At 43.4% G+C, this 16504-nt stretch overlaps 1 protein-coding gene across 1 annotated transcript in view; it reads left to right on the top strand.

The window, feature by feature from the left end:
• The first annotated feature begins 15609 nt into the window (after window positions 1-15609).
• Window positions 15610-16504, top strand: part of Igfbp7 (insulin like growth factor binding protein 7) — a 67070-nt gene continuing 66175 nt past the window's right edge. The window contains exon 1 of the mRNA XM_076865358.2: window positions 15610-16131. Coding sequence (XP_076721473.1) covers window positions 15657-16131 — 475 coding nt within the window. The 5' untranslated portion in view covers window positions 15610-15656. The remainder of the gene's footprint in view (window positions 16132-16504) is intronic.

The raw sequence follows: 16504 nt of genomic DNA, 5'->3' as shown, positions 1-16504 counted from the left end.
CTCCATCAAATGGCCCTATTCACCCATGGCCTTGTTAACCTGGAAACGTTCTACCATATTTACTTGTTCATTTCACACTCTAACATAAGCTCCATGGGAGTAGGACTGTGTCTTGTAGGTCACCGCTGCCAGAGGCCCCAGAACAGCACAAAACAGATGTCAGCACTTAGTAAATGCATGATCCTTCACACCCAGTGCCCTCTACTAGGAAATGTCTGTGCTTCTTGGTTGGAATTTCCAAGACAGGTCATCTGACTGATTCTCCAGCCAACAAATGGATTTGTGTCTTTAGCTTCTGCAATTGTCCTCAGTCCAGTCCGCCCGGTCATAGGCTGCCCTTTCTAAGAATTATCGGTGGCTCTGAGTCTCTCTAGGGATTTAAAGATAAAGAAGACTCTGAAGCATGTCTCAGAGTGGACTCAGCAGCCTTTGCAGCTACCTCCTCCTACACACGTGTGGGCCACATACCCACTACCCCATTCGTGTGGACCCCTCTCCATCAAGACATCTGGCGCTCGTGTTAGACTGAATTCTGAAATAGGTTATAACACCTGTAGACTGATGGTGTGGATGGCACAAGGTGGGGGTGAGCCTTTCTGGAAGAAAGAGAACAGCATGAGGCAAGACCTGGAAGCAGGGAATCCCTCATACTGCTCTTTTCAGAATTCAGTCCAGTCTTCACTCCCTGCCCAGATTCTGCAATTTTGAATAAGTCACTCCTTCCCCTAAATTCAGGGACCACCTTATCTGGGGACTCAATCTAGGCTTCTTTTTTAGAAAAAGCTAAGAATCGGACAGTAAAATGCCACACAAAGACGCCAACAGTGAGAACCCAAAGTTTTACTCACAGTAAGACAGAGGTAAAGCACAACATCCATGCCAGGTGCAAGAAGCATGTGGAGCAGGCTCACACGGAGAACGCAGGCTCTTGGGGAAAGCCAAGAGTTGTGCCATGCAGCACAGGACAACAGAGTGATGACATGAGAGTGATGAGGACAGACTTGGCCCACCCAGCAACCAAGAGAAACCAACTCTACTTCAATACAGGCTGTTTCTAAAGTTTACCTAAGGCCAGTGGTTCTGTCTGGGCTGTGTGTTAACATTACCTAGGGTACTTTTGAAAAATATTCATGTCCTTGGAGGAAATACAGATCCATTTTGCAAATAGAAGTAGCCAATCTTTAAAGACTCTATACTGTATGATTCCAAATCTATGAAGTTCTAGAAACCGCAAAAGTATCAACCATTGACAAGGGTTAGTGGGGAAAGAGGGTAAATAGAGTGCAGAGGATTTTCAATGTAGTGAAATTACTCTGTATGATGCTATCATGGTGACACATATCATCATGCACTTATCCAAACCCACAAAGTGTCTGTCCAACACCAAGAGTGAACCCTGATATAAAAATGTACTCCAGGTGATGTGCCAACGCAGGCTCATCGATTATAACAAACGTACCCCTATGGTGAAAGATGTTGATGATGGGATACTTTATGCTTAATCTAGCTGTGAACTGCTCTAAAAATAAAGTCTATAAATATATCTCCATATCCAGAGCCCACCTCAGGATTATGACTAAATTGCTCTGGAATGGGGGACTCAGGCACTGAGAACTATATCACTGAAGCTATATCAAAATGCATAGCATAAGAGAAAGATGAGGGCCTGGGTCCCAAAGCAGCCCAAGGTCCCAATCCCAACTACACCATTTCCCAACCTGGCCTTCTTCTGAGAGTCATTTAAAATCTCTGAGCCCTGCTTGGGCTGGAGGTGTAGCTCAGTGGTAAGGCACTTGCTTAGCCTGTGCAAAGCCCTGAGTTCAATCCCCAGCACCTCACTAAATAAATAAATAATTCTCTGAGCCTTTCACTTCCAAACAAGTCATGTGTTAACAATTCCTGCCTTGCACAAATATTGTAAGGATTAGGGAAAATATGGAGGAAAATAGTCACTTGGCAGGCAGATATAACTACACTCCTCTGAAAACTAACAGACTCCAGACTTTTCATCGAGGCAATAGCTCCTTAATAAGTGTCATTCATGTCAGCAACTTTAGATCAGGAGGTAGTGAATCTGCAACTGATACAGAAGTCAGTAGCTGCACTTGAATGAGAATGCTGTGTTCGCAGAAAGTTACGGGTGGCAAAGGCACTGCAGACACATCACGTGAGTGTGGGGTCAGGCACTTTTCAAGCATCTTTGTATGAGAGAAAAATTATCATCATGCTCAAAAGACAAGGAGAAATATCTTTCCAATTTTTTATTAGCAAAATAATAGTATCCAGTTTCCAAATCCCATTAAACAAATGCTTCTCAGCTTTTTCACTGAACTTGACCCTCTTGCCACCCAAAACTGGAACTAAATCAAAAATGTAATAGTATCAAGATGAGAATTTGCAATTTGGCCTAACTTAAGTCAAGTTTGTGTGAAAGATTAAATGTGTTGCAGTCAGAGTCTGAACCACCAAAGAGAAAAACAGCAAATTTTAATTAGGATAATTATTTGACAACTTAATTTAGACTGTGGAAATGTTGATGAGCCTGAATCCCTAGTTTAAAAATAGAAGATGTGTGAAAAAATCCTAAGGTGGGAATTAATTAATATAAAATATTGTAAGACAAACAAAAATACATATTTATAGTAACATAAGTATGTTCAGGACCCTAATTCACCAATTGACCTGTTGACTTTTCTCAGCCATAAACATTACCTGGCATTTGTTCATTATCCTTGATAATAACAGTCACCAAACTACAGCCCATGGGTCAAACATAGCCCACTGCCTGTTTTATTACCTATAAATAAAAGTATTATTAGAAGGAAGCCAAACCTGATTGTTTATGTATCATCAATAGCTGCTTGGATTTTCCAAAATCAGGGTTGTATAGTTGTGAGAGGATGGCCCAAAAGTTGAAAATATTTACTATCTGACCCTTTACAAACGTGCCAAGTCCTACGCTATAGAAACATGGCATAATATCATTTCTCTAACATAAATACTTAAGCTAAACCTGATAGCAAGAGTAAAAATGTATCTAAATGTGTATTTGAAGATGTATGCTTTATTTAAAGTACATGAAATCACAAGACCGTGTTTATTATTTGTTACTTACCATTTGAGAAAAATTACTAAGTAAAAATAGCTTATACTACTGTCTATTTTTATATAGATAAGAGTTACACTGAAAGTAAAGATTTCATTTCAGTCTTTATTAGCAGTCACTTGATGGTTAGTTATTTTCACAAATCCGAGAAACCTGGAAAAGAAATACAAGTCATATTATTTCTGCATTAGTTATTCCACATATTAAATGTAAAAGGAAATGGAACTGGCGTGTTTAATTCAACTCAGCACTTTCTAACAGAGATGAAATAGTGTCAATTACATGCACTGCAGTTGTTTTAAAGCAAACTGAAACATAAAATATACTCAATTTAATTAAAGCATAAAAATGAAATGAGGTATCAATAGTAAAATAGTGAGAACAGCAGTATTGGTGTGGTAATCTTATTTATGCATCTCGATTTACTGCATTCAAAATTGTGTGGGTTTTAAACAGTCATTAATGGGAATCCAGTTAAAATAGAGCAACAAAGGAGGGGGAAAAACAATTTAAATAAGTGACATTTTTCTTTTTTGCATTTAGCTATCTCCTAGAGAAGGGGCTATTAAATTTTTAAATCAGTTTTTAATCAAAGTTTAGTGGCTCAATATTTAATTGAAAACAACAGCAGATGTTCTTTATCAAAACATCTTTCATAATGGTTAAATCAAGGTCTGAGGAGTTACTTAATGAGTTAACTGTTGGCCTGTGAATGCAGCAGCGATTTTATATATATTTGTGACTTTAAAAAACACAGGTTTGGGATTGACTGGGTTCTGTTGGCCATTTTCTTCTTCTCCTACTGTTCATTGTGTGGTCCACACAAAGATGAGTGTTTCAAATACTGAACAGGTTTTTGGCTCAAATTAGACCCAAGGATGAAGAAGATAAGCAACAGAAAGCCTACCAGTAGGAAATGTATAGAGAAATCACTCATTCATTCATTCATTCATTCATGATCACTTAGATGAGTGCCAGAGATACAGCCATGCTAAGTCAGTGTTTTAAGTGAGTCACTATTCTTGAGATCTCACTGCCTGGTGGTTGGATATGGTGCAGTAAAATTAAGATGGAGAATATACCAAGGGGGTGCCAGACCTGAGGGCCAGACAGGACTCTTCCAATAAATAGAGGTGTCTGCTCTGAGACCTGAAGGTGAGCAAGGATGCTCTGGGGGCCAAAGCAGATTGTCTTTGCCCTTTGGGAAAGGTTTTTGCTTCCTATCGGCCCTGGATGATTTTTAAATAGACCTCAAAGAGAGAGAGAACAGGATAACCATATTCCAAATGAGCTTTGTCATAGGGTTTATTTTCCCTCCTAGACTAAAAGCCCCTAGGGAAAGAGAAGAGACTTGGCAAAGGCAGAATATGGCCAGCCATGTGGATGGATTGGGAAAGGCTGGAAGCAGGAATTTGATGGGCTCCAAATAAGGAAGAGAGGGAGGGAGGGAGGGAGATCCAGTTCCAGAAGTGGGCGAGCACAGGCTGGCATGTGGACGTATATTGGAGGACATGACTGGAGACAAGTGCCCACAGTCCAAGCGTCAGTCAAACACAGGCGGCCCAGCAAGAGGAGCTGCCTTTCTGAGCAGACGCTTGCAGACCAGGCAGGCATCCACAAGTGTGGGAGTGGCGTCAGGCGGGATTCCAGGCTTGGCCCGGGTTCACAAGCAAGATTCCCAGAAGGGAAACAGGCAAAGGAGGCAGGCTTCCGGTGGTAAAGAAAACAGGGCCTTAGGATGAGGTAAATGCTCAGTTTCTCCAGGGAATGCCACCCAGAAGAAATGGCACATGAGAACTCTAACGAGGCTAGCTCTTCCAGGGAACGGAAGTCATTCAGTTGGGCAGATCAGGGACGTCAAGGGAGAAGGAAGGGTCCAGCCATGCGACCAGAGGATGGGTTTTTTACCGCTTTATTTTAAAAACTGTAAGAAGCCTGGATTTATCTGGATATTGCCAAACCCAAACAAAAATATAAAGATGAATCTCCAAAGTCAAGAAATTTTGTTTGGGAATAAAACACAATAAGATTTCACACATTCACATTGGCTCAAGATGAACCTGGGAACAGGTTTGCTTTGAACCCCAATGAGCTTCAAAAACACTAATGGTATAAAATGTGACCAAAAATATTTAGCAAGATGGTCTCTGAGAGGCACAAGAAGCTGGAAAGTGTCATTTTTCCATAGTAAGTCCATTTCCTAGATTTAAGAGTGTTCAGCATTTCATTTCATGGCCAAAGAGGTAAAAGGTTTTTCCAGACAGGTGTCACCACATAGCCCCTCCTGGAATCTCTGCAAAAGACCTCACAGAATACCTCTGTGGTCTACATCCCACCTGTTCAGTCCTCCACTAGACGCCCCCCGCCCTCCGCCAACCCCCTGGCTGTACACTGACCTGCCCCATGGATTCCTAAAACCAAGCCCACACAGGACTCTAGAGATTACACTGAGCCCCCAAGGAGTAATTGGTTTATTCAGTTCATTCCTCTTGGAGCTGTATCTTCTCTCCCCCTTCTTGAATACCTCATCCTCAAATCACCTTGCCTACAGTAAGGAAGCTACTGGGCAACCTGCCCACCCCTGAAGACCTTGACATTGAAGCCAATTAGCATCTCTATGGAGGCTTCACGTGGGCTTTCCGGACCAAAGATTAAGTGCCATGAGGACAAAATGACACCTCTGGACCTGGGAGAAAGTTTAAAGATGTTGCCTCTTCAATAAAACATAACGCATCCCGATGACCTGTGAGAATGCCACTGAACACATATCAAAAAAAGAAAAGAGGGACTTAAAATTCTCCAACATTCCCTTCATTCTGGCATGTCACCATTTCTCTTTCAAAGCAAGTGTTTTAGTAATCAGTGCTATGAGAAGGCAGTGCTGAGGCAGGTAGGTTGGCATTAAGGAATGGATCTGAAGCGTGATGGCGTGAGAGTTGTCAGAGTCAAAACGGAGACACTTCCAGTAAAACAGAGGAAGGGGACAAAGGGGAGGCAGGCTGGGAGAGAAAGAGGCAGCACTGGGGACCGAAATGGGGCAGATTACATTTCATGCATGTCTGTGTCAAAATGAGCCCCATTGTTATATACAATTACTACGCACACCAAAAAAAATGCTATTTTTAAAAAATGGAGGCACTCGTGTGAAGTCCTAACAAAATTAATTAATTGATTGATTGATTAATCGAAGAAAGCTGATTGTGAAAGAGAAGATCTCATGATTAATGAGAACTGTCACCAAAGACTGCCAGAAGCACAGTCTTACACAAAGGCTATTGCAAACTTACACACACACCCACACACACAAATACTTCTGCAAGGACATCTGCCCAACAACTAACTGTTTATTCTTGGACTGAGGCCACCCTATTATTGTTCCTTGTAGCCAAGGATTATTGTTTCAAAATATCTTATGTAATCCTCCTCAGTTGGCCTTTAATACTTCCCCCTGCCTTAGCCTCTTGAACAACTCATGGTGTTCACTGCAGAGCTCCCCTGTTCCCAAGTAGACGTCATTACTCTTTAGAGAGCCTCCCTCTGCTTGTTATTTAGGATGACAATAGCTATAGACTGTGACAATGCCTGAATTAGCTTGTTATTCACCTAAGAGGCTGACACACCAGCCAGGTAGCTACACCTCAGAAGCCGATAAAGTAACATCTGTGTCATTCTCCTATCAGTGAATCTTTTTTTAAAGGTGAATCTTTAGCATCAGTTAAATAAATGTTACTATTGCAGCACTTTAAGAAGCTTCCAAACAAAAGGCATTGGTGAAGGAATGCTGTGACTCAACATCTCGCCCTCCCAGCTGATGCTCTGCACAGAAGGGACAGAATCAATGCTTTCTGGATAAACACCTTCACAAATTTGCAAAGGCATATGAGAAAACCCTTCTTGGGCACATTTCACTCACAGTTAAGTTTGTGACTGAACCACTGAAATATTTTATTCATCCTGATTTGATGTTCTGCCAGACTTCTTACAATGATAAGAACATTTTTTTTTTTCTATTTGGCCAAAGTGAATTACAGAATCCAGCAACTGGGAGATTAATACAGGGCACTGCCTCACTTACCACCAAATGATCACATCCTTCCCCCATAACAAAAGAAGGATGGAGTCTAATTATGGAATAGCCCAGTCACATTTTTTTTAACTTGTTGTCACAAAAAAAGAAATGCTTTCCAATTTATTTGATAGGGGAATGAGAAAGTGAAATCTGTGCTAATTCAAAGTTAAAGTGTAAAATAATGAATTTTAAGCCAGGAAATGAAGCTCTCAGAGGTTTAACAGCCTCACATGATATATGCAGTATAGTGAAGGTTAGAGTTTAGAATCTAAATTTTCTTTGCAACTGTGTATATTTGGAAGTTGGCTATTATGCAGTGACCTTCTGAAATCCTCCTGGTGTGAAAGGCTGTCATATAATGAAGCAGAATACAAGGCAGACCACACGCACACACAAAAATCTTCCTTGATGATCCCTAAGAGTTCTTCAGGTATTTCTGTGCCGTTGATGTCTTAGGATCAGGGCTCATGGCATGCTCCAGTGTCACTTAGCTCTAAATGACCTCTAGAGAGTCCTTCAAGTCCTCTAATATTGAATTTTATAGGCTATTAATGCCTTTTCAATTATATCATTAGCTATTTCCCAGCATGGCAGTAGCTCTTTTAAAAGAGCAGATACAGAATACTGATAAGAAATCAGCTTCTGTCCTTTATTACGCAATGAGAATTTATCATTGAGGGACTTTAGGAACAGGGAGAGAACAAACATCAAGGGCTTACTCTGCCCTGCCATGTCTCTACAACAATGTGATATGATCTCTTTGGAGGTCCTCTCTCTTCCCACTTCAGAATTGTATCAAGGGACAGACTTGATTTTTTTTTTTTAATTAAAAAAAAGAGTACAAAAGTCAGGCTTGACATCTCCCCCCAGCACAAACTGGCTTTAGCAGCTCTCTCCCCCGGCCCCCAAGATAAGAAATTTCAGGGTTCTCTTGACTCCTTCTCACAGCCAGTGACCTTTTAAGTTCTGCATATTCAACTTTCTTAAAATCCCTTCTCCATGTCTTCTCCTTTGTTTAGGGTGTTCTATTTATTGACCAGGGCAATCCGTGCCTATTGGCCTAGCATAATTAGGAACAGTTCCCCCTCCACTCACAAAACTGTCTAGGTATGGACAATGCATGAGATGGTCTCTGCCTACATTCCCACTGCTGTTACTTGCTTCAGGCTTGCACTGATTCCTGCCTGGGTGGTGTTGGAGGTTGGCAGGTCTAGCTGCCCAGCTAATATTCCCCTTTTTTTTTTCCATTTACTTTTAAACTTTATAATTATGTATCAATTCTTTTTTATGACCATTGTTTCTTTTATTTTTTATTTGTAAATTTTAAGGATTTGGGTGGGGAGAGGGGTAGTAGGGAATTGAGTGTCAATTCTGTATTCAATACAATGCTGGCACAAGGTGGTGCTTCCCTGTATGGTTGTGCCATTTGTATAGTGCACAAGGGCACCGGGCCCAGGGAGTGAGTGAGCCTGTAATTCAGCCCTATATCCACCATGTTTTCTGGTGCAGGTGAGGTCCACTTCCCAGCAGGAAGAAGAGGCTTTTTCCTTGCTTGAAAGCACAGCCTTCTTGCCAAGTCTTGAACCCTCTGTGTGGCATCTACCCAGTGGAGGTGCTTTTTGCTAACTCCCATAGAGGTACTGCACAAGCTGTGGAAATTGCCATTCTTCTTCAAATCTATCCCTATCTGAATTCATTCCCCTCTTACTTCTGTGATGACCTTCCTACACCACAAACCTCATCTTGCCTCTCCCCTGAATCCCTCCATAGCTCATTCTCCTCTATTAAGACCCAGTCCAAAGTCCTAGGCATGGTGTGCAAGACCCTCGAAGACAGGGCCTTTGCCCTTCCTCATGCACTGCTTATCTGGGCTGAGATGATCACCACATCCCACCCACCACTCGACAATCTCCTAATCACTATTGATGAGGATGAGGATGAGGATGATGAAGGACACAGGGAAGAAAAAAATGAAATGATGATAAAGATGACATGTAACTAGTAAATACTGCAACAGACCATTAAACACAATATTTTCCTTGCCTAAAAAAAAAATGGCACTAGGAACCACAACCCAAAACTACAGGTGCTGTGTGTCCTTACATTCTAAAAACAGCCATCAAGAATTGGACCCAAACTGGGCATGGTAGTGCCTGCCCCACTTGGGATGCTGAATCAGGAGGTTGGAAGTTTGAGGCTAGCCTCAGCAACTTAGCAAGACCCTAAGCAATTTCGTGAGACCCTGTCTCAAAACAAAAAATAAAAAGGAAGGACTGGGGATGTAGCTCAGTGGTAAAACACCCCTGGGTTCAATACCCAGTACCAAAAAAGAAAAGAGGAAGAGAGGAAAGAAGAAAAATAATTAGACTGGAATATCCCTAGTGCTACATGTCCTTGTCACAATCAACCCCAGCCCACAAACTACACACACACATACACACACACTCACTCACCAAGAAGAATGCTCATGAAGTACAAGGACTCATCAGTGTGCTATGGGTTGGGGTGGGGCAATGATGAGCTGACTTAGGATAGAATGCTGAAATTGGAGGGCAGATTTCTCATGTGCCCTTCAGTCAAAGATCACCAGGAACACACCCAAAGTTGAATAAGTCATGTTTATTACTCATAGCCAGGGAGAATGGATACCGTATTGAACCATGGGGTTTCTCTGAAAAAAAAAAGTTAGGAAAAAAAAAAAAAAAAACTGTTACAGTATTTTTTACTTTGGCTGAGTAATTTGGGGGAAGGTCTAAGGAAGCAGTAAGTTGCCATGGATTGGAAGCAGTCAAAGATCAAAGACAAGAATGGTGGTGCATGCCTGTAATCCCAGCAAGCCAGGAGGCCAAAGCAGGAAGATCGGAAGTTCAAGGCCAGCCTCAGCAACTTAGCAAAATCCTCAGCAAGTTAGTGAGACCCTGTCTCAAAATTTTAAAAAAATTAAAAAGGACTGGGGATGTAGCTCTGTGGTAAAGTGCCCCTAGGTTCAATCCTCCAGTGCGAAAGAAAGAAAGAAAGAAGAAAGGAGAAAAAAAAGAGAAAGAAAGACAATTCCATGACTGAGAACAGTCTGCCATCTGCAGATTTGCTTTGTACAGTTTCAGATATCACAGTCAACCAAGGTCTAAAAATATGAAATGGAAATTCCAGAGATAAATAAGTCATAAGGTTTACTATGGCACATAGTTACAATTATTCTATTTTATTAACATTACTATTCTCTTATTGTGCCTAACTTATAAATTAAACTTTATTGTCAGTAAGTATATATAGGAAAAAACATGGTATATATAGGGTTTGGTACTAACTGAGGATTCCAGCATCCACTGAGGGTCTTGGAGTGCATCCCCTGTGACTAAAGGGATAACCATTACTCCTACGTAGAGGGAAGGCAGAATGGAACAAAATACAGCTGTACCTGACAAAGCCACAGCCTTATGTGGGAAGGGAAGCAGGTACTTGGTGTTTGGTGGTGGCACAGTGACCTTGTCTAAACTAGATGTTCTGTGAGATTGTTCATGTCCAACAGGCAAACAGCATGGCTTAGCTGTAAGCATCAGATGCATTTGCAATAACACTGAGACCTAGCTGTTAATGTCAGGTCAGTTTTCAGTAGCACTGTGGTCCAGCTGTGAGATTGGATCAGTTCCTGGACATCAGGGGCTGCTTTTGTCCTTTCCCATGTACAGGGAACTGTGCAGTGAAGTAGTTCCAAAAGATCCTTCAAGGAATCGACACCTGAGCCCTACAAGAGGGTTAGTCTTTGGAGATCAGCTTCACACCAATTACCCACAACTAGTCAGATGAACCAGAAGAACAACAACAACAACCAATAGTGTGTAAGTGTCACTTCCTTTCCTCCCCAGTCCTCCTCGGCCCTAACTTTGAAATTAGGCAAGGGAAGATGGGATGAAGTGGGGAGAAAGAATAGGCTCTTTATAGCTCCCTAAAGTCACTAGGCTGGCAGGTTAGGAGGTGGGTATATTAGTTGCTTAGTGATGCTATAACAAAATACCACAGACTGAGTGGCTTAAACATCAAAAATTTATTTTGTCACAGTTCAGAAGGCTAGAAATCCAAACTCGAGGTGCAGCAGGTTTGGTTCCCCTGAGGATTCTCTCTTTGGCCTTCAGATGACTGCCTTCTCACTGTGTCTTCACTGGCCTTTCCTCTGGGTGCACATCTTAACGACCTCCTCTCTTCTTTAAGAGTCTTCAATATGACACCAGTCATATTGGACTAGGGCCCCACCCTGATGACCTCATTTTAACCTGATTATCCCTTTAAAACTCTGTGTCCAAATGTAGTCATATTTTGAGGTACTGGGGATTAGGACTTCAAAGATGAATTTAGGGAGTGAGGGACACAATTCAACCCACAACAGGTATCTTCATATTTTCTATTTCTTCTTGAGTCAGAATCAGTGATTTGTGCATGCACAAAGGATGACCACATGAACAGGCAGCAAGAGGGTGACCATGTGCAAGCCAAGGAGAGAAACCTAGAATAGATCTTTCTCTAGGGCCCTCCAAGGAAACTAACAACTGCCAGCACCTTGGTTTTGGACTTCTAGCCTCCAGAACTGTGAGAAAATAAAGTTCTGTCATTCAAGCCACCCAAACTGTAGTATTTCATATACAGACTCATAACTGTAGTAGTTCATATGTGAATACAGACTCATAAGAGATTAAATCAATAACCAAAACCTTCCCACAGAGGAAAGTCCACAACCAGATGACATTGCTGGTGAAATCTGCCAAACATTTAAAGAAGAATTAATACTAATTTTTCACAATCTCTTCCCAAAATGGAAACAAAGGAAACATTTCCTAACTCGTTGTATAGGCCTTACCCTGATATCAACATCAAAGACACGTCAGAAAACTAGAGACCAATATTTCCTACGCATATAGGTACAAAAATTATCAACAAAATACCAGCAAACCAAATTCAGAGACATACAAAAAGGATTATACACTATAATCAAGTGGGATTTATCCAAGGAATGCAAGTTGGGTATAATATTCAAAATAAATTAATGAGATATGCTATATCAATAGAATAAAATGCACTTTTAGTGATCATCTCAATAAGACAGAAAAGGCATTTGACAAAATTCCACCCTTCATGATAAAAACACTCATCAAACTGCAGATAAAAAAAGTATTTCCTCAACCTGATAAAAACCATCTGTGAAAACCCTACACTCAACCTCATACTCAGTGGAGAAAGACTAAACTTTCCCTCTAAGGTTGAGACCAGGACAAGGATATCCATTCTTACTGCTTCTATTTAACATAGTACTGGAGGAGCTAACCAGAGTAATTAAGCAAGAAAAAGAAACAAAAGGCACCAAATTAAACAGGAAGTGCCAGGTTTCTGTTCTCTCGACTAAAAGGCTCAGGGTTTACTCCAGTTGAACTGGACTAACTGGGCTGTGCAAAATAACTACAGAAGAGACACAAATACCTTTTTCTTTGGGGTCACTGTGATTGCTCCTCTGACCTTAAGGGTCTGCAGGAAGAGAGAGAGCATAAGAGCATGCACGGACCCCTTTTATTGAGGAGAAGCTATTCAAATGAGGCAAGGTTTCAGGGAGCTGAGTCTGTCTTCATGATGTCCACTGTCAGCAGGTTGACTGACACCTGGGTAGGCCACACCCAAGGGCACAGTAAGAGAAGGGGTCACACACAAGGCACATGGAAGATTCTATTCTAAACAGGGCAAGGGTTTATATTACAAAGGAACACGTGAGCAGAGCTCCACCCATGGGGCTGTAGCAAGACACACCATGCACGAGACACCGACCCTCGAACCCAAGAAGGGTGGGGAAAGCTCTGCCACATTTCTGTGACTGAGCGCCTCAGCACCCAGCCAGAGAGTGTGACTCAGTCACTTGTAAGGTTGATCTCCCACAAGGAAGAAATAAAATCATATATATTTACAGATGACAGAATCCCGTCTCTACCTCCAGGCTCTTCATCTCACCAAAACTAAAGTTGAGTAGTATGTGACAACATATTCTTTCCTGTAAGAAAGAAGTTGTCAGATTTCTCTTTAATTTCCCTTTTCCTACTCTTTCTCCTTTCTCTCGATAACCACTTCTCTTTCTGTTTTCAAGTCCTCCAGCTTAACTGACACTATCACAGACTAGGTAAAGGGAACCTTGACTGCTGCTTTTGCTTCCTGCACAGTGAGGGCTTGACTGTCCTACAACCTTGAATTTTCACTCCTGGCTCCAATGCATGCTTTAGCACACCATGCAGGACAGTAGTGATAGGTTCAGCTGCCCTCAGAGCCTGTTCACCTGCCCTGCACACACAGGCAACTTGTAAAGCCTGAGGGCTTCATCCAGCTGCCAGTATAAGCACCTTGATTTGGCATCTTTCCATCCTGCTCAACTCACACTCATTCCAGTCCCAAGAGGAATGTCCTGATGTGACCACTCAGATAAACTACTTGTCCTTGTCTCAAGGGCTGCTTCTGGAGAACCTAAAACTATGTCAGATAATTATAGTAGATGTGTAATCAATTTAGTGGATCCTGACTGTTGAATTAATAAAACTGAAATAAAATAGTTAACAAGGTACTCTCTGCAATTATTTCAATTAGGACTGTTATCTCTTACTTTGAGACAAAGGCAAGAATATTTAGGAAAACTCCTCTAAAGATTTTTCTTTTTTGTTTTTTTGTTTTTTGTTTTTTGTTTTATTTGTTTTATTTTATTTTGCCACCAGGGATTGAACCCAGAAGTACTTAACCACTGAGCCACATTCCCAGCCCTTTTTCTTTCTTTCTTTCTTTTTTTTTTTTTTTTTTTTTTTTTTTTTTTTTTTTTTTTTTTTTTTGAGACATGGTCTCACTAAATTATCTAGGACCTTGCTGAGTTGCTGAGCGGGCTTTGAACTTGCAATCCTCCTGCCTCAGCCTCCTGAGCCACTGGGATTACAGGCATGCCCCCATTATGTCCAGATCATTGTTTTTTAAACAATGTAATGTCAACATATGACCTTTTTCAAAAGGTGCCAATTTAGCAGAATACACTAAATAGAAAACAAAAAGCAGAATCAGGTTTTCTAGATAGAAAGGTGTTTGTCCCCACCCCCACCCCCCAATTTTGTGATTAATTTTCAAAAAGCTTTACAATAATAATCCCAGGATGACTATCAGAGTGAGTTCTATACATTGCTGATGGCATTGTGAAACAAATTTGTCTTCTCACTTTCGGTTAGCAAACCTACATATCCTTGGATTTATGCCAAGAAAAAAAGGATACAAAAGAACTAACATGTGACAAGCAGAATGATGTCCTCTACAGTGTTATAGATTCAATTTAAAAATGAAAACTACTTCAAAATCTGCAGAGAAGGGGTTCTAAGGGCCAATATTCTTGAAAAGCTTTAAAGTTGAGTTTGCAGAGCACTTCACAGAAAGATTAAAGAATCATTCCGGTCTAACCCCTCATGAGAATGCTGGAGAAAACTGGGGGGTTTAGGTGCTTCAGTGGCACCTCCACTGATGAGCTGGGCTCCCTAGTACCCCAGCTCAGAGAGGTTTGAGGAGGTCCAACGTAATGTAGTATGAATTTAAGACATGACACGCCTCTCATGGATTCCAGCATCAGATTTAAAACTTAACATAAGACAGTAGAATGAATCGGACATAACTTTCCTATGTTCATATACGAATACATGCTCAGTATAACTCCACGTCATGTACAACCACAAGAATGGGAAGTCATACTTTATATTTCAAAATCCATCCTATTGTCATGTATAACTAAAAAGAATAATTTTTTTTTTTTTTTGGAAAAAAAAAACTAAGAAAGTATAGGGGTTTGTGCAATATGAGAGGCGGACGACTCTACAGAGCCTAAAAGAAAAGTAGTAGGCAAAGATTTGTCCTTTCAGCTTGTCACCCAAGACCACAGTGAGGACACAAAATCGGCATTTTCTTCTTCTTCTTAATGGCTTGTTCTTAAAAGAGCTTCCCACGCCGCAGAATAATCAACACTCAGGCAACCCAGGACGATGGCGAATTTATTAGATCCCAGGTCATCTCAAAGTTTTCGTTGTAGTTTAAAAGTGTAACTATCTGGACCAGGAAGGTGAGGCATCAGCGAGCGAGGGAGCCATTCGCTCTGAACCGCCAGCACAGAAGGGCTGGGGAGGCCCCGCGGGACGGCGGCTGGGGACTGAGCGGGAGCCAGCGGGGTGCTGCGGCCGAAGCTGAAGCCCTGCTGGGCCGGCTGGAGACCGAGCGCCGCCCGGGCCTGCACGGACGCTGGGGGCGACGCCAGCACCCGCCGAGCGCCCCACCGCGCCCCGCCAGCAGGAGCGCGCGCTGGCCCCACGGGCCGGGAGGGGGCCGGGAGGGGCGGGGCGGGGTTCCCGCGGTCCGGGCGAGCGGGCGGGGCGGCGGGTTTAAGGCGCCGGACGGTCAGACCCGGCTCACTCGAGCTCCCGCCGCCGCCACCCCGCCATGGAGCGGCCGCCGCTGCGCGCCCTGCTCCTCGGCGCAGCCGGGCTGCTGCTCCTGCTCCTGCCCCTCTCCTCTTCCTCCTCTTCGGACGCCTGCGGCCCCTGCGAGCCGGCCACCTGCCCGCCCCTGCCCCCGCGGGGCTGCCCGCTAGGCGAGACCCGCGACGCGTGCGGATGCTGCCCGGTGTGCGCCCGCGGCGAGGGCGAGCCGTGCGGGGGCGGTGGCGCCGGCAGGGGGCACTGCGCGCCGGGCATGGAGTGCGTGAAGAGCCGCAAGAGGCGGAAGGGTAAAGCCGGGGCAGCAGCCGGCGGCCCGGCAGTGAGCGGCGTGTGCGTGTGCAAGAGCCGCTACCCGGTGTGCGGCAGCGACGGCACCACCTACTCCAGCGGGTGTCAGCTGCGCGCCGCCAGCCTGAGGGCCGAGAGCCGCGGGGAGACGGCCATCACCCAGGTCAGCAAGGGCACCTGCGAGCAAGGTGGGCACAAGCGCTTTCCTCGCCTACCCGGTGCGCGCGGGCTGACCAGACCCGGCGCCCGGCTGGTACCCATGACTCCTCTGGAGGGCATCCCTGGAGAAAGAAGGGAGGGGAGGAGTTGGCAGCCGCGGGATGCCAGGAGCCTTGGGCGACGCCTCCCTTCTCTTTTTTTGGTGGTTTTGAATTTAGTGCGTGAGCCAAGAAAATGAGAACTCCCAGTACCGGGTGTATATATAGAAAAGATTTTCCGAGACCTCAGGCTCCTGCATCCCCAAAGCTCTCCAACTCGTACCAACAGCTGGCAAGTCCATTAGCAAGAGCTGGCCCCACTCTTTTGGGAACCCATTTTCTCGTCATTCTTTCTTGGATGGGG

The sequence above is a fragment of the Callospermophilus lateralis genome, chromosome 8, assembly GCF_048772815.1.
Source record: "Callospermophilus lateralis isolate mCalLat2 chromosome 8, mCalLat2.hap1, whole genome shotgun sequence".
Taxonomy (NCBI): Eukaryota; Metazoa; Chordata; class Mammalia; order Rodentia; family Sciuridae; genus Callospermophilus; species Callospermophilus lateralis.
This window is presented reverse-complemented; position numbering and strand designations above follow the sequence as displayed.